Here is a 19,658-nt window from a genome sequence, read left to right as displayed (position 1 = left end):
GACAAGGGAGGCATAGGAGGTGAGGGTTCCCCAGGGAAGGGAGACCCAGACTAAGGGGCTACTGGCAGGGGGCAGAACCCTCATCTAGAAGGGCACCAGGGTCTGAGAGGGACATGGGGCCAGCGGCAGGTGAGATGGCAGCTAGCAGAGGGTGCTCCTGCCTGAAAAGAGCTAATTACCTGGACAAGCAGCAGGAGGTGCTGTGCCAGTGAGTTGTCACCCCGCCACAGGGTGAAACCAGACAGTCATTACACTCTCAAATGAACTCACCCAGGAAAATGATAAAAGACAAAAACACCCTATTGCCTGTGGGTGAACACTTTTCACAAAGCGATCACTTTACATCTGACCTATCAGTCGTCCTCTTCAAAGGAAACCTGCACAACACTTTCAAAAAATAAGCCTGGGAGCTTAAATTCATAACTCCACTAGACACTAAAAATCATGGAATGAACCGATACACTGGATTTGTGGCTTATTACAACAATCTGTAACCCACAAACTCCTCTCCCCCTTTTTATCCTATGACTGTAGAGGTGTTAATGGGCCACTCTATCTTGAAAGGTCCCCTTAGAATATGTGCTAACTGGTTATGCTAAACAATCTGTTCCATCTTGTATTTAGCTGTGATGCTCAGAATATCATTCTGAGACCTGAAGAAGAGCTCTGTGTGGGTCGAAAGCTTGTCTCTTGCACCCACAGGAGTTGGTCCAATAAAAGAGATTACCTCACCCACCTTATCTCTATTATATATAGATTAAACTCCCCCCATTGAACTATAGGCATGTGATGCTTTACTCCAATATAATAAGGTATGGTACAGATATGGTACAGCTGGTGCTACTGTGCAGCAGTGTGAAAGTATACAGCATTTCCCCTCCCACCAAATGTAAAATAAATTGCTATATAGGCAAATATGGATGTAGTAGAGTTTTGCTTTTTTGGTTATTTTGATGATAATATCTAGCTACAATGAATTTGGATCACAAGGACAATGATGCAAAATTTCTGTATGTTTACAAATTTGAAAGCTAGACATGTTCGCTATTGAGACGATTATTGTAATGATATATTTAACTTCTTATTTTTCTCACAAGCTACTTATGTACATTGTAACTAAGAAAAGGGCATGTATTCAATTCTCTTTAGATGAATCCGCTGACTTAAAATGAGAACAGTGAAGATCTATGAGGCCTTGAATAAAAGATTATGAAGAACAAGTCCAGATTTGTGAGGGAAGAGGTGAAAGAGCTAAATCAATCTCAATTGATTTTCTTCAATCCCACTGAAAGAGATTAGAACTGGAATGCCAGTGCCCACTATTGCTAACAGTAGTGTTTACCTTGCTTGGTATGTTTAATGCATCTAAATTGTACCATTTGTTAAATGGTTATTCTGCAAAGATTAGACTGAAGCAAATATGCCACTGAAGGACTCGACTCATATTAGACAAAATGTTTCAAGCATGCATCTTAACGTCACCAAGGGCAGAGTTTATTTATAATGAGAAGCTTATGTGTTTCTGACAATGAAGATTTAAAATTGTAGGTTCACATAGAAACCTGTGCAATGATTTCCCTGAACATTTGTGGGAAAAGAGTGGCTTGCAGCAGAGAAGAAACTAAAAAAGTGTAAGTCTTGCAATTTACCAAGATATCTGCCACAACCCTACACTATGCATATCAATGCAAATAAAATGTACTAAAAGATACCAAGATGAATTTCAGACAGTTTTGGGGGCTAGATGGTGCCCAGTCCTTATGTCCCATGGGAAGGAAGAGAGAGTAAGGACTCCACTCCTTGTGTAGTATGTGAAAGGACCAAAGATAATTGCACTCTCACTGTTCTCTCAGGGGTCTATGGTGTCTTTACAGAGGTGAGGAGATGCAAAAGCAGACAGAACCATTGCTCCATTCCTTCCATGAGCCAGTCAGCAGGGCTGATTGGATGGGGTGAAGGAGGAGGGTGCATCAGCCCAAGAGGGTCTACTGGTGACCACCCTCTGAAATGGAAGAAGGGGGCTATGAAATAAAGTAATAAGTCACTGGTTTCTGTCATCACCTAGTGTCTAGGAGCTGGGGGAGAGTTGTGACAGCTTCTGGGAAGAAGAGGATTTATGGGAAAGCAGGGCCATTGAAGACAACTCCAAAGATTAAGATAAATATCAGTTTTGGATAACCATCCACATCTTGGTGCATATGTGAAATAACTTGACCGCTTGGAAGTTTAAATATCACCTTTTTAATTAAAAAAAATCCCTATTTTTCCCCAACTCCAAGTATATCTGTTTGAATCTTTCAGTCACACCAAAAATATTTGGGTCATTTCTATGTTTTCCAGGGGAAAAGAACAGTGCTACTGTATCCAAAGACATCTCTGAGTGTGCTACATCAGTGAGGTCATGTGCTGCATGCCCCTAATGTTAGCATGCTGTAAGTAGAAGTACTTGCTCAAACAATAATTTGTTTTTATCATATCCCACTGACTGAAGACTACTCTGAATCCTTGATATTTTCGGCTTTTTTGCAATGGAATTAAACTTGCATTTTAATCCATGGCAGCAGCCAAGCTTTACGTCAAGGCAAGGTTAAGAATCAGGTCAATATTTCCCTTTAACCACGAGACTGTGCAGAATTTTATGATTTTAAAATATGCTGAAAATAAACCTTTCCTACATACCATTTTAAAATATAATTTCTTGGTGACTGGTTTACTAATCTCATAGATCAACATTATCATATTAATGAAATTAACTTTTATGTATTATATGAAAGCCACAGAGCAAAAAGGATTGGGGCTTTATTCACAAATGTGAATGCTAGTTGAGAGTGTACAGCAAGAAAAATGGTTCCTTTTGGCCAATATGCAAATCTGTACTTAATTCAAGTGGAATTAGGTGCTAATTGCATTTTGTACCATCTTTTGTGCAGAGTCCACTGATATGGTTTCATTTACTTAGCACCTTACCTTTCAAGGGCTCTGTGAAGATTAAAAACAATTTTTAACATAAAGTAGAAATACTATATTTATAATATTTCAGTTTTACATTAAATTTTCATAAACTGTGTAATGTAATTGATTGCACTTCTTTTAATTCTATGCCCAAAAAATGAAAAATTAATAGGACAAATTCACTGGTTTCCAAAGGTACATCTTACTAAATTTTACCAAAGTATATCTTTTATCGGAATAAAGAAATCCTTAAATATTATTTAGTGTTAAGCCAAATCTATTTTTATATATCAAATTGCAAATCTGAAGCACATCTATTATATAACAACATTGTGTTTGCATATATTTATTCTAGGGTTGTTGATTAATCACAGTTAACTCACGTGATTAACTAGAAAAATTAAGTGTGTTTAAAAAAATTAAGCATGATTAATTGCAGTTTTAATTGCACAGTTAAACAATAGAAAACCAATTGAAATGTATTAAATATTTTGGGATTTTTTCTACATTTTCTAATATATTGATTTCAATTACAGCACAGAATACAGAGTTTACACACTTTTGTATTATTTATTATTAAATAATTGCACTGTAAAACTAATAAACAAAAGAAAAAGTATTTTTCAATTTACCTCATATAGGTACTGTAGTGCAATCTCTTCATCATGTAAGTGCAATTTACAAATAGAGATTTTTGCTGTTACATAACTGCACTCCAAAACAAAACAATTTAAAACGTTACAGCCTAAAAGTCCAGTCAGTCCTACTCCTTGTTCAGCCAATCGCTAAGACAAACAAGTTTACGAGATATAATGCTGCCCGCTTCTTATTTGTCACCTGAAAGTGAGAACAGGCATTCGCATGGCAGTGTTGTAGCTGGCATGGCAAGATATTCACATGTCAGATATGTTAAACATTCATATGCCCCTTCTTGCTTCAGCCACCATTCAAGAGGATATGCGTCCATGTTGATGATGCTTGTTAAAAAAATAATGTGTTAATTAAATTTGTGACTGAACTCCTTTGGAGAGAATTTATGTCTCCTGTTCTGTTTTATCTACTTTCTGCCATATATTTCATGTTAATGAAGTCTTGAATGATGACACAGCACATGTAAACAGGGGAGTTTCAGTGGGAGTTCTGTTGGAGGAGAAGGTTTTCTTATTTTGTGTATTGTATTTTGTAGTTATATGTGTGGAGGCTGATAGGGGCAGTGTGCTGGGAGAGAAGCTGAGCCCTGCTTAGGGGGTGGGGCTTCTCTGCCTAGGGTCCTATAAAGGTAGCCAGCCAGTCAGGCAGCAGCATAGACAGCTGCAGTGGCACAGGAGCCAGCAAACAGAGCTGTAAACAGGGGCATTTCAGTGGGACTTTACAGGGGGAGTCTGGGGGAAGACTAAGAGACCGAGGCAGAGGAATAGACAGGCTACTAAAGGGAGTGGGTGGTGTTCTGCCAGTGTATTGGTGCCCGTTAGGGGGTTGTTTTGCTGTGGGTGGTGGTGGTTTGGTTTGTGTTTCCTGGACTAACAGGTTTTAGGTGGGAAGGCTATGACCGATACAGAGGCAGCAGTGGAAGACACAATGAGGATGACTGGATGTGGAAGCTGCAGCATGTATATGATACTGGAGGGGGTACCTGATAAGAGTTTCTTCTGCATGAAGTGCCACCTGATAGAGCTGATGGAAGAAAAGATCCAAGGACTGGAGATGCAGGTGGAAACTCTGGTTGAGTTTAGAAGGGGCTTCGAGCAGATGATGGAGCAAAGACATGAGGAGGCTGAAGGGAAAAGCCCAGACTTGCAGATGGAAGCAGGACCAAAGAATTCTGAGGGGAGACTGCTGGGTGAGGAAAGTGGACAGTGGAAGCATGTGACTAAGAGAACCAGGCAGAGGAAAAGATGGGCTAGTGAAGGAGAAACAGAGCTCTGGAACAGGTTTGCGGAGTTGGAAGATGAAGAAGGGGCACAGCAGGTGGTTGCTGAAGGTGAGAGGGCAAGGAAGAAGAGAAGAGCAGCTAGTCCTACAGGAAGAGGGGAAGAGTCAATGGAGATAACATCAAAGATGAGCCCCAGGAGGATACGGGAGGGGTTGCGGAGGATTGTAAGGGACAATAGAAATCGAGAGGACTTTCAGCCAAAGGGAACAGGTGATAGACCAGAGAATCGCACCATCATCAGGAAAAGGCAGGTCTACGTGATTGGGGACTCCTTACTGAGAAGAATAGACAGGCCTGTAACTTGAGCTGATCCGGAGAACAGAAGGGTGTGCTCAGTGGCATAGCCAGGTGGAAGGAACAAGAGGAGTGATAAAAAAAAAGGCACCACCCACTGCAGTGCTTTTATTCACCTGGCAGCGCTCCGAGTCTTCAGTGGTGGGCCCTTCGCTGGCTCTGGGTGTCTTCGGCAGCACTGAAGGTCCCACTGCCAAAGTGCCACCAAAGACCCGGAGCGCTGCCAGCTGAGTAAACCAGAACCCCACCACTCTATGTTCCTGTTGTGGATTCTCTGATTGCAGACTCTCTATGTCTGGAGTTTGTATGGAAATCTCTTAGGATGGTTCGTTGCAGTTTGCATCATCCTCTTGCATCGTCTCTGTTTGCTGTTCTAAGTTCCAGCTCAGATACCTGCAGCTATTTCTCCAGGAGATGGGTCGGCTTGTCAAATGAACAACTGTCCCTCCACAGCTTTTTTTTTTTTTTTTTTTTTCTAGAGTCCCTTTGCTCTCTGACAATTCTTCCCTTCCTGTCTCTGCACCTGAAGGTGCTGGGTAGAAGTTTTGTCCATTCTATTTGCTTTGCTTTACTTTCGCTACAGCTCACTTCCTCCTCATTTCTTAAGCCCGTTTCTCTTTGCTCAGAGCTGATTTCCATCACGTTTCATTCGTGCTTTACTTCTCTTGTGGTTTTCTAACAATTGCTTAGATAACTTAGAGACTCTTTTTTTCTTCTTCATGTTTCACTGCACTGTTCTTCTGCTAACTTTTCCCCTTATGCTTCTGTCTTTCTTTTGTCTGCCTCCTCCTGTTCCTGCCATCTCTGTCCCTTCATCAGCATGGACACATGTCCTCAGGAATAGTGGGCAAAGCATGAAGGGACATATGAATCTTTAGCACATCTGGTACATAAATATCTTGTGATGCTGGTTAGAGCAGTGCCATGTGAAAGCCTGTTCTCACTTTCAGGTGACATTGTAAATTAGAAGCTGGCAGCATTATGTCCTGCAAATGTAAACAAACTTGTTTGTCTGACTGATTGGCCGAACAAGAAATAGGACTGAGTGGATTCATAGGCTCTAAGTTTCCACTGTCTTATTTTTGAATGCAGTAATTTTTGTACATAATTCTACATTTATAAGTTCAACTTTCATGATAAAGAGATTGCACTACAGTACTTGTATTAGGTGAATTGAAAATATTTTCTTTTGGGTTTTACAGTGAAAATATTTGTAGTAAAAATAAAATGAGCACTGTACACTTTGTATTCTGTGTTGTAATGAAAATCAATATATTTGAAAATGTAGAAAACATCTAAAATATTTAAATAAATGGCATTCTATTATTGCTTAACAGCATGATTAATCACGTGGTTAATCATGATTAATTTTTTAATCTCTTTACAGCCCTAATTTATTCCAATTCTATTATACCCGGAGTTTCCCTCTCTACTGTAATTACAATATCACAGAAGAGAAAATCCACAAGATGACAATTAAAATAAATCCCATTCATGTCAGCAGTGACTAAAAGGTGATATGTCTACTCTGACCATACTGCTGAATGTTTGATGGCCATAATACCATGAAGTAAATTCATAGGGGAGAACTGTCAAATCACCAAAATCACAACTGCAATTGGCATAATTGTTACCTCTATTTTTTTTGTATGTCCTTATATGCTGTAGCTCCATTGCTGTGCAAGGCACTTTACTGGTATAAGGTGACAAGTACCTCATTGTGAGACGACTGTAACATGACAGATAACAACATAGAATGACAACAGACTGTAGATAGTGAAGTAGGACAACTGACCGCCTGAAAAGAAACTTCACTTCTGAACTGGAGGGTGAGAGGGTAATAAAGTACAATAGAGGTTCAGCTTATAGGGTAAGCTTACATTGGCTTTGTTCATGCTGTACCTGTTCCATAGACAAAGGCACTAATTCAGCAAAATACTTAAGCACATACCTAATTATAAGCACTGTGGAATACTCACACACTGGGTTTACTTGCCTGCTTAAGGTTAGGCACACACTTAAATACTTTCTGAACTAGGGACACAGAAAGGACGTTAGGCTTTGATTCAGCTAAAGAACATGCTTAATTTTAAGCAAGTTCTGAAGCTCATCTGTCATAGGATTCACTATTCATCACTGAGGCACATCCTCATGACTTAGCTGAGGATTAGCTCTCAAAAAGACTGACAACTCCTCCTTTGGGGTCCTTGGGACCTCCTCCAGGGTCTCTCTGTCTCTCTCTAGACTCATTTTCTCCTTCGTCTCAGACACTCTTCCACTCCACTTCCTAGACTGTGCTACTTCCCCAGTGCTGGTAGAGGAACTAGGGCACACCCACTATACAAGTTCCAGTCAGGGACTCTGTGACTAGAACACACTCTACACAATCTCAGACCATGTTACTGTTTCCCTGGACTCTTTTCTACCTTCCCTCTCTATCTTCTGCCTCCCCCTCTGTTCCCCTTTGTTTTCTAGACTAGAACCCTTACACCAACTCAGATTGGACTGAGGAGAGCCCACCTCCAGGAGTATCCTCAGGGGATTGTTTCCACCTCTTTACACTGCTACAGTGAAGTAAACAAGTCTTTGTGTAGCTGAGAATGAGGACCAGTAAATCTAGGGCATAGCTGTTAAAAGAGAAATATTTAATGAAAGTTTAATTTGTTTTTTTAATCTAGATTTTGATGGAAAATTTAATCAAACTGAAAAATTTCACCAACTCTAGTCTAGAGAGAGCATAATTGATGTCACTGCACACAGGAGAATGGGGTGTGTTATACCAGCTTAGACTCACCTGTGAATTTGGCCCCAAACATTGAAGACCTGTAGTGCTAGAGCATCCTGCTAATTATCCATATTGTGCAAGAGATCCTGAGTCACGGATAACTTTGAATCTAATATTGCAAACACATGCTGGATTAAGGTACTGTTTTCAAAACATGGAAAGGGCTAATTGGTATCACTGGAATTTGAACGAACATATCTGAACTTCTACATACATATCTGAAAGTTCTTCCAGATGTTCATTTACCATACTCGGTAGCTGTCTTCACTTGATTGGCATGTTCCTTGTCAAGATAGTACTTTTATAACACTGCTACTAAACTTTGTAGGCAGATTTTTTTTTTTGCAGGGGAGTCTCCTCTGCCTCTTCTCTTTCTTCTTTATCTTTTAAAAAAGTCAAATATTTTATTCTTTCCTGCATATTAATTCGAGTCCAGTGAGACTAAAGAAAATGGCACAGCTAATAAAATCATAAGTGCATTAGTCTCAGTGGTTGACACAATTTTATGAGTGCTAGCCCTTCAATAGATCTGTAAATCCATCCAGTAATGTCTTCCCCTTTCAGTGTCCTAAATTCTTGTACTGTAGTTTGCATTCATCGTGTCATCAATGGTGGGTTTTGGTTTAATTTACATGTCCAAGAAGGGCACTAGATTGACATCATGGGAAACTGAAGGCTTAGCCACAGATCAGATACATGAGAAATAGTGGTGCAGATTTCCCCACAATGGCCCATCTTATACTCAGCCCTCCTCTGGTGTAGTACAGTGTCCTTGACCTTTAAATCCTTGTCCTCCATGCTGCAAATTCCAGTCATGGTTCTAATTGTTGCAGTAGTTTTTGTGATGCGGACTTTTGTGCACAATGGGTCTAATTCAAGACCCCTAGGGACACAGTGAAGTTCCTGAAATTCTTGAATTACTTCAAAGACCATTGAATCAGATCCTAGGACCTTGACTGACACCATCACACCATCTTGCATAAGCCACCAAATAGCCATTAACGGTAACTAGTTTTGATTATTATGCAACTGGAGTTCAAAATTATAAGTAACTTAAAAAATTAAAACTGCATATATTGTTGTCTGTTATGTGAGCCATCCAGTCACCGTTCAAGCCACCAACATAATTATATCTTGTTCTCTAAAAACTGTTAGCACTATCCCACTTGTTTAGGTCTTGTCACCTGTTTGGTCTTGTCATTAAGCTAGACTGTAAACTCTTGAGGACAAGACTGTCTCTTTACTACATGTTTGTTTTCATATTGTCTACTACAATTGGACCATGCCCCTGAATGCTACTGTAAAAATCACCAACATAACTAGAAATGGCACATTTCAGAACTATTTTTTCCCCATTTCAAAATTGCCTTTTTTCAAACTTAAAAATTTCTTTACCAATAGTAGTTTTTCCCCTCATTTTTTCAATTATATTGTAAAATGAAAAATTAGTCTTTTTTTTTAATTTTGGTCTATCACTTTTCCTTGCCCTCATGTTCCTCATTTTTCAGTGACAAATTTTTTTTGTGAGTTTTTGTGAATTTTTCAACCAGCTCTGATCATGACCCAATTGAAAGTGAACTGCTGTATTTGTGCCATGGTAAAAAGCACATTCAAGATGTATAATAGGCTCCTCTGTAAATTTGTACACTAAATATTTGTCCAGCCCTAGCATGAATGCACTACTCAATTTAAACCCTGTGCACTCAAAAATGCCTATAAAAGAAAAGCAAATTCATCTTGCTGACATGCAGTATTTGAAGTTTAAATGTTGAAAACTCATCCACAAATTAGTGTTCTTATGTGCAACCCACTTATAAGTCACAATGTTGAACAACAATTCAGAATCTAAAATTAGTCATCAGAACATGACATACAATTAAAACTGACAAAACTCACAATACTTAGTTATTTGCTTTGTCTTTCAGTGTTCATCTTTTTTGTTATCACTATCATTAGAATTATATTTGTTTATTTTGAAATGCCTGTTCCATCAGGAAAGAGTGAAATCAATTATTCTCAACACCTGGTGAATGTTTGTAGATTTATTTTGCCCTATGTGAGTGCACTGATTTTATGGCATTTTTTTGCTATGCTGGCAGGTTCTAGATAGGGTTGCAAAATTAGTTGCCATTTGTAAGTGCCTTATTTTTTGTGTACTATTAGATAGAGATTCAGACATCAATAATGTTTTCTACTATGGAGTCTATTATGCAATTCATTTGTAAAAATATTTAAACACTGATAACACTCAAGCTCCTGTAAAATGCACCGTAGACATCATTAAAGCACTATAGTTACATTTAAGCTATTTACTATAAAATTCTATGTGATACCTATAAATAGCCTCTACATTATTCAGGCTCTGTTAAAAAATAAAATTAATTGTCATTTACAATTTAGAAAAAGCTCAGATCTTAAAAATAATCATCCTGCACAGGACCAACATACCTCCTGTAATGATTCTAATTAGTTTCCAGTGTGCACTATTAATAAAGAACTAGGCTATGCCATGCACCTGTGCTATACTTATACACACATAAAAGAATCTCATTATATTACAGATTAACCTCTTTGGAGAAACTCTTTTCTATCATTTTAAATGAAACAGTATTTAAAAAAAAAGAAATAGGCTCCACATTTTTAAAGCTGGCATGACTCAAGTATCACATATCAGTTACATGATAGTAACTGCTAGGTCTATTGTCTCATGGCTAATCACAGAAAGGCAGGTTGTCTGGTGGTTAATGTTAAGAGAGAACTGGACTTGACATAACAGTAGCCATTTTCTGTATTCAGCCACATTATCAGAAAGTGAGAACACCATTTAGTCAGGAACAATTTGGTCTCTGACTAAGCAGACAAAACAGCTGCACAGCTGAAGTGTTGCTAATAAGGATAGATAAAGTGATACATTTATGAGAATGGGAGGGAGTGTGGATCGCTGATCTTGGATCTGGGTGTCTATGACTACAAGTTTCTCACTGGGAGTTGCTTTGCTGATAACTAAAATTATGAGTTATTTACTGATGCCAGGGAAATTGTTAACCCATAAGCAGTTACTATGAGTTATGTTTTTTTTTCTGAAGAACCTATAAAGAGAGTAGTTAGAGTATGCAATTTGGAGAAGTTTGGAGAGAGAGATTTCAACGAGTTAGGAGACTGACCTCCAACTCCCCAGCGGCTAGGAGGAAGGCTGTCCACCAGAAACCTGCTGCTGATCACTTGACACCACCTCAGACTTTGGGTAACTAAGTCTGGGGTACTCTAGACTGCTGTTATTTTAGACAAGTGCTTTAGACTCAATAAAAACAAGGATTTTTGAGTGAAAGCACTTTTGTGTGTACCAATCATTTATCGGACAGAAGTACTTATTTATTTCTTGAAATTGCCTAAAAAACAGAGACTAATTACCATAGTTTCAGGTTCAGAAAATCCTAGATAACAGTTAGAACATGCAACTGTGATTCAGGCCTCCCCAGTTCTAGTCTCATTTTCTGCTTTTCAATTTACATTTTCCCTTTTATCTTAGAGCTCTTTTCAAACATTAAGAGCCAAATTGTGGCCCCTCTCATCTGAATTAACTAAACATGTGAAGTTAAAGCACATAAGTTATCCTTCAAGGAGGATTAAGCTAAAGTAAACTGGTCAGTTTATGTCTGAAGGAGAGCACGTACACAGGAGTTTACTGCACTTTACTTTCGCACACTAACTTCATAGCTTTAGTTGATTCCTGTTATCTTTCCTGAATGTACACATGTCCTTAGGAGCATTTCTCCCATTGCATTCCCACAGAGGACAGAAAGCATGTTACTTTTGGCGGCACATAAAGTATCTAATTGTGCAGGTAAAAATAATTGAGTTTCTCAGTGAAAAATCCATATGACAAACATAGCAACCTCACACTGCAAAATCACCATTGTAATGCCCTAAATATATTGATGTCAATTCCATACCCCCTGCAAAACCAAACAATGTATAGGGTCATAAAAAAAGCCTAGCATCCATCTGGTCACAGCTGTATGGCTCCTTTGCCTCTGACAGGGAACAAGACAATGCTTCATTCGTGCTCCCACCTCCCATAGTCTCAGTTTCCTTTCTCCCTCCCTTCCTTCCTTCCAGTATGCTTGACAGCCTATTGTCTCCCAACTTAATAGGCTATCCAAACAATTCTAGTATCAGAGGGGTAGCCATGTTAGTCTGGATCTGTAAAAAGCGAAAGAGAGTCCTGTTGCACCTTATAGACTAACAGACGTACTGGAGCATGAGCTTTCGTGGGAGAATACCCGCTTTGTCAGAGTGGGTATTCACCCACGGAAGCTTATGCTCCAATCCATCAGTTATTCTATAAGGTGCCACAGGACTCTTTGTCGCTTCAAACAATTCTAGCAATCTTAATGATAAAGGTTAATGGGTATAGGGCAAAAAATAAAGAGAAAACCACAAAGATACCAAACAGAATAGAAATCACTTTATAAAACTGATTAATCACTTTGAAAAGCCTAGCTAACTACACTGTATAATCTGTTACAGAGTATAATAGTTAAGCAAGTGGTTAACCCTTTATTTATTGGAAAGATTCCGTCTTCCCCAAAAGCTGCTGTCTTGCCTTTCTCTTGATGTCTGAGACAGGTGTGTCTGAAGCTATATGAAGCCTTGGTTATTTATGTTATTTATTTCACTATAGAGCCAAGAGATATAAAACCAGATCCACAGCTAGTGTAAATCAGCATAGTTCTGCCAACATCAATCGAGCAATGACACTTTACATATGCTAGGAATCTGGTCCATAGATCATTAAGGTTTGCAACTCTTAAATCTATTAGTATTTTGGCACTACTTCACACTGGACAAAACCCTAATAGAAAATACCAGGTATCCTCTTGCAATACTGCATGGATAAATATTAATCCAATCTCTTTTGCCCCTCTGAAGTCTCACATCTCCAAATTCTCTGCACAGGCTGCAGCTGTATGGGAAAAGAGGCAGAAGCCTAAGAATAACTTGCTCTTTGAAGCTTGTATAACTCATAATAATGCAATGTGGCTCTCTGTCCCTGTCTAGTGATTAGTGAGTTTAAAAATTTATTACTGCCACTGAGCTAAGAGACCTGGTACAATAACTAATGATAAATAATAAAATATTAACAACAACAACAGTAATACCACCATTCAGCTCTTCCGTAGTGCTTTTCATTATTAGATCTCAAAGCCCTTTTGAATGAAGGTTCAGTCTCCACATATGATCTAACCCAGGGGTGTCATTACAAACGTGTCAAGAGACCATAGTTAATATTGACCAGAAAAGCATTAATTTTTCTTCCTAGTATGTGATCTTAATAAGGCACACATTGCCAAACCACAGACATTTTTAGGCAAGTTAAACACACTTAAATTAGGAGGCAGATTTTCAAAATTTACCATTTATGATCAAATATTGCTTATATCCAGATTAATATTGTACATAGCAGGCATGTGAGGCTCAATACCCTAGAGTTTCAGTCCAGAACAGGGAATGGAGATTACTTAGATGTGACTGGTATTCTGAGTGTTCAAGAGATGTTTGGTGCACCTTGGACTTAAAAAACAAACAACTCATTTGCGGGGAAGGAACTCAACTCAGCAAGTTATCTTTAAGGACAAATGAGTTTATTTCTATGGTGTACCTAAGGTGTGAGGACATTTGAAATTAGCCTTTTAGTTAGGTCCATCTCTACTTGTTTTTCAGTTTTTGCCAACCGACTCACTCATCCCCTAATATTTCATACTTGATTAATGAAAAGGATTCCATTGCTCCTGAGTAAGAAAAAGGAGTGACATAACATATTTTACCATCTGTTTATAATTAATGCAGATCCTTAAGGCTAATCAACTTAACAAGACACATTTTTGAAACTATATAGAAGCTATCTGAGCCAATTCTACAACCAAGACTATTCGTTTAAAAATTTCACACACTGTATTGTGCAACATAAAACTACAATGATGACAAATTATAAAGCATGTTATCACAACATACCACATTAGCATTACTGAATTAACATCACTTCCAACAGAGTAACCCCCACATCATGCAGATGAGCAGAGCTGGAAGTACAGATGGGGTTGAGTCACAAAACTGAGATCCCAGATTTCTGACACTTTCTGAGGGTGATCTTTTAGTTTGCTCCCTGCTGGAGAGATGGGATAGCTATGACACTTATATGCAGATCTGTGTTCATATTCTGAAGACCTTCTCTCCCAATGTTCTCAAACATTTGAATCACAAGGTTTGGTTCTAGCTCATCTATCGACAGAATTATTACACTGTGTTTTGTAACTGATTATATCATTATATATTGGGCAATTGGGTAAAACCTTACTAAAGCTAGTGGGTGTAACAGCTGTACTTCATTCAAGATAAACGTAAAATGCAAGTAAGCTCCTTTATGTAATAGATAGCTGAAACAATATGAGTTACACCCCAAAACATAATCCACATGCAAGGCTGGAATAGGATTTCAGCCATATAATCTGAAAGATTTTGACAGGGGCCTGAAGGAAAATAGGAAGCAGGAGGTAAGGGCTTGCTTATTGTTTGATGGAACTGCATGTCTTGTGTGTGAGAAATAAAAACAGAAAGACAAAGAAATACACAGACAAGGCAGCAAGGAAGCCTCAGAGAAGCACCTGAAATGAGACCCTGATAAAAAGCTAATATAGAAAGTGGGCTAAGTGCTGGCTGGAAAGAGGCTTGGAATGGTGAACAAAGAAACTGTCTCTTATTGTTTGATTCCTACTGTGTTCAGGGAAACAGGACTTTGTGTACATTCTTTATAAATAAACTAGACTGCAATAAAGACATATCTGATTCATATTATCAATTTCTTCACCTAACAGAAACAACCCACGAGATGCTGAATATTGGCTAATTGGTCAGGTCTAAGGAGGTAACAGTATTATGCAAGAAGCCGCAACTGAAATTTATTCAAACATACACATTAAACTTCAGGTCTTCAAGATTTGATTTGATTTTTCATAACTGGAGAAATAAGGCAAAGGGATAACTCTGTTTTTCCAACTTTCTCAAATCCTTTCAGTGATAAAACTGCAAAACCAAGAGGGATTACAAAGAAAGGTTTCAATATTAAGAGCCACATTTTCAGAAGAGCTCAGCTCCAATTTAGGCAACTAAATGAAGGAGCTGTGTTTTCAAAAGTGCTCAATCCCCAGCTGAACTCTCTTGCAAATTTGGTCCCAACTGTGGTAAGTAAGCTCTTTCGAAAATCTGACCGTATATGTACATAACAATCTTGGATTTATAAAGGAAAACAGGAAATTCCCTTACCTTAGCAAACTGTGCATTTACCCACTTTGTGAATGTTTTCTTTTGAACATCTTCCCTTTCATCTGTAAACAAAAACAAAGGAATTTATTAATATCAATATTATATATGTTTTGACTGGAGGAAAAAAGTCATTATTATTATGAATGGTTGTTTCCAATTATGAAAAAATGTATATAACATTTGATGCTGTATAATGAAATAAAAGCCCTGTCTACACTGCGCTGCAGTGCAAACTAATATGATCTAGGCAACTTTAGTTTGTGCCAGCAGTGTTCACATGGGGAATCTAGAGTACGGCGCTTTGGTGCGCTCTGCAATTTACACCTCTGTAGTCCACACTGCAGCGCAGAGTCGACGAGTCCAAAGTGATCCTCACTACCAATGACACTTTAGATAATCAAACAGAGTGAAAGTTACGTTAGAGAAAATAAGTACAGCCCATCTAAGTGAGGGTTGAGAGATTATTTCAGTACCTGGATTATAGGACAACAATCTCTCTCTTTTTAAAACTATTAAACATTCCTACTTGTACGCTGCCTGCTATTCTGGACCTTGAGGATCTAGAAAATCATGGCTGTTTGACAGACTGCAAGAGGCGCTTTCATGGCATACATAGAGAATGCCATGTCAGTGGGACCCAAGAAAAACCAAGGAAGGGATTTGCAATTGAAGAGCTGCCCCTACACGCCAGAGGAGAAAACATTTGTGCCTCTTGACCTTGCCTTCCTGTCAAAGGTTTCCCACTTCTCCCAATTACAGAAAAGCATTAGCTGGCACAGTGCATCCATTAACTAGTATGTTTCCTCTCATTAGCACCCAATTAGGAGCAAAGGTCTGGTCACATATCTGTATAGGGATCATCGGTGAGAGTCCCTAGGAAGCACAGCATTGAATTTCTAGCCTGCAGGGCGGGTGGCCGGAGGGGGGAGGGTGGGGCTAAAATAGCTTGTGTCCTCCGGATCCTTGACTGCTCTGGAGGCTAGAGCTGTCTAAGCTATGGCAGCCTTCCTGGGCTGCCTGAATGGACTACTATATTTCCTGCAAACCCTACAGCTCTTCCACCAAGTATAACCTCTCCTAACCTTAACCCTTCCCCATCAGGTTCCCTACCTCAGGGCATGGGAGTTCATGGAAGGCAGCATTCCAGCTGTGTTTACAGGGCTTGTGCCAGAGGAATCCTTCCCCAGCCAGAACTAGGGCTTTTAGGGCCCCTTTAAACTAGTCCAGCATTTTTACCTTACATAAAAGGCCTGGAATGGGGGCTAGTATCTCATCCTAGACTCCAACATCATGCTCTGTGCACAGACATGAGGATTGTAATGATGATGACTGAAAATGGAAAAATATAAGGAAAGCAGCATGTAAGAGTAGAGTTTTGCCCTAGGTTATGTAATTACATAAGAAACAAATTAGTGGCTTCAACCTAGTATCTGATGACTATTTGTCCACATCACAATAGAGACAATTCTGTAAGCAATAATACAGAGGGATCTCTTTGCTAGAATAGCAGGATTATTTTAAATCAGAAATGAAGTGCAGAGGCAGGAGTTTTGTGGGGAGCATGGCATGGTGCCTGTATGAAATAAGCTACAGCCCGTGCCACCTCTCTCCCCTTCTTGTAAGCAGACAAGTTCACCCCATTTTAAAAATAAAAAATAATAGTAATTCTCATCTGAAATGGTTACAGATTAATGATTTTAATGGATTCAGCTGACTCTAAAAGGCAGTTGCAGATGAACTACAGCGGGAATTCAAGGTATTAATAATGTATTTCAATTCTTTTTCCTTTCTATGAGACAAGACAAGGCAAACCTTTATGATACAATTACATCTTTTGTTCTCAGAAACCTTGCTTGAATAACTACCACTAAATGTGTCTTTTCACAGGAATGCTTTTCACCTATAACAATAAAGTATACTGATAAAATATGAATATGAAAGATAAAACTATTTTGTTACAAAAATTGACAGAAAGTTAAAAAATATGCTGCATGTAGACATTATGAGTAAAATGAGAGATTTAAAATAGATCGTAATTACATTATGAGCCATTTGACATCATATGTGAAGTTTTATGTATCTATTGAGTAAATAACACAATGGAGATATATTTTAAGCAAGCAACTTCACTTCATATTTACCTTTTTATTACCTTTTGTATAAGACTATTCTATGCAATAAACTATCATTATTTTTACGGCACCATTTTCATCACAATGTATGGCTAATTATACCATATACAGTGCATTACAAATATAGACTATCAATCTGTACTTCACTAGCAAAACTGTCAAATTATTCATTAGCAGAAAATCACATCATTTTAAGTTCCAGGATGACCTGCTTTCAAAAGATACTGAAGTGATGGCTTGAAGAATAGTTTCTATTATTTTTAAGCATAAAGAGTCAGACTTTAATTCCCAATATCTTTTAAAAATTAAATATGTATTTTAAAATGCAAAGTATAGTGCTTCCATAGGGAGAGTTATAGTCTACACAATTCCTGGATTTCAAGGTTTTGGAATATAATTCAATTTTTACAATAATTGCTTGTTTACTTTCTGCTTGCCAGTCAAAAATATTATTGCTATAATAGATGTGGTTACAAAACCACCAATTTCCCCTTTCAAGGTTTTCAGCCCAGAGCACTGAATTTAAAACAGGGTAATATTTTACTATTTTGCCTGGAAGAAAAAGTCCTTATGAGTTGTCTCTACTGGAAATTTGCCAAAGTCGCTAAAAAAGGGTCAAAACACCAACTATTTATTTGAGTATCCGGTAATGTTGAGGTTTGGGGACAAGCTAATGTAATCAATACCATTTTGCAAGACCAAAATAATCCCACTTCTGATTTTCCTCATCTCCTTTTGAAACACAATACATTGTACTTGGAACCATTTCATAAAAATTAAAGCTGGATAATGACATATTACATCAAGCAATCTATTTTCCTGCCAATACAGGATTGTTTCCAAGAGTACATTTTCTAGAGTTTTGTCTTTTCTAGTATTAAATACCTCAAGCAATGGCACTTGCTTCTTTTCTAGTCAGCTGTTGGTTGAAAGTGATATTTTTAGCAACCTTAGCTATTTGTGCATCTGGCAGCAATGAAGGGTCCAGAGGATAAACAATCTGCAGACCACCTTGATTATTACAGGACATGTGCCTTTGGTAGTGGGTGATTGTGAGGTTGTTCTCAATGCTTTCCTTTGCCCGTCAACACTACCTCCCTTTTGCTGGGTTGAATGTCAGCCAGTGGCTTACCACACAAGTGCTGCTCTCTCCTAGGCTCCTGGGATATATAGGAGATGGTGCTCTTTGCAGGAATACAAAAGAAGTGTAGAGCTGGGTGTCTTGCATATATTTGATTTGATGTTGTATCGCTGTCAAGGTTTTTCCCCCCACTTTGAACTTTAGCATCCAAAAAGTGATGACCTGCATGATCACTTTTAAGCTTAATTACCATCTTAAATTTGGTACGCTGCCACCAGCCAAAAATATAGTGTTTGGCACACTTCCTGTTCCCCCAAAACCTTCCCTGGGGAACCCAAGACCCAAACCCCTTGGATCTGAACACAAGGATAAATTAGCCTTCCCCCCCTCTTTTTCCCCCCAGACTTTCCCCTCCCTGGGTTACCCTGAGAGGCTACACTGATCCAAACTCCTTGGATCTTAAAACAAAGAGGAATTAACCTTTCTCCCCCTTCCTATTCCCCCCACCAATCCCTGGTGAGTTCAGACCCAATCCCCTTGGGTCTTAAAACAAGGAAAAAAATCAATCAGGTTCTTAAAAAAGAAAGCTTTTAATTAAAGAAAGAAAAGGTAAAAATTATCTCTGTAAAATCAGGATGGAAAATGTTTTACAGGGTATTCAGATTCATATAGCCTAGAGGGATCTCCCCCCACCCTTTAGCCTGAGATTCAAAGTACAGCAAACAGAGATAAAAATCCTTCCAGCAAAAGACACATTTACAAGTTAAGAAAACAAACATAAGACTAATCCGCCTTTCCTGGCTATTACTTACTATTTTGAAACATGAGAGACTGATTCAGAAAGATTGGAGAAAACCTGGGTGTACGTCTGGTCCCTCTTAGCCCCAAGAGCGAACAATGAACAAAACAAACAGCACTAATAAAGACTTCCCTCCACTAAGATTTGAAAGTATCTTGTCCCCCAATTGGTCCTCTGGTCAGGTGTCAGCCAGGTTCACTGAGCTTCTTAACCCTTTACAGGTAAAAGAGACATTAATCCTTAATCATCTGTTTATGACAATCACAAACTCCCAAAGCATCTTCCCATAAAATGTGAAAGTAAATTAACACTAAGCACATAGCTGCTTCTGTTAAATGGCTTTTAATACCATCCCAGTG

General features: G+C 38.6%; 1 protein-coding gene across 11 annotated transcripts in view; it reads right to left on the bottom strand.

The window, feature by feature from the left end:
* The window catches only part of DMD (dystrophin), a 2,125,007-nt gene that overhangs the window by 1,674,312 nt on the left and 431,037 nt on the right, over positions 1 to 19,658 (bottom strand). For all 11 annotated transcript variants that reach the window (XM_050936430.1, XM_050936437.1, XM_050936440.1 and 8 more), the window contains one exon: positions 15,288 to 15,349. In XM_050936430.1, the coding sequence (XP_050792387.1) occupies positions 15,288 to 15,349 (62 nt within the window). The remainder of the gene's footprint in view (positions 1 to 15,287; positions 15,350 to 19,658) is intronic.

Source organism: Gopherus flavomarginatus, chromosome 1 (assembly GCF_025201925.1).
Source record: "Gopherus flavomarginatus isolate rGopFla2 chromosome 1, rGopFla2.mat.asm, whole genome shotgun sequence".
NCBI lineage: Eukaryota > Metazoa > Chordata > Testudines > Testudinidae > Gopherus > Gopherus flavomarginatus.
Note: the sequence above shows the minus strand (reverse complement) of the source record. Positions and strands in the feature narration are given on the sequence as shown.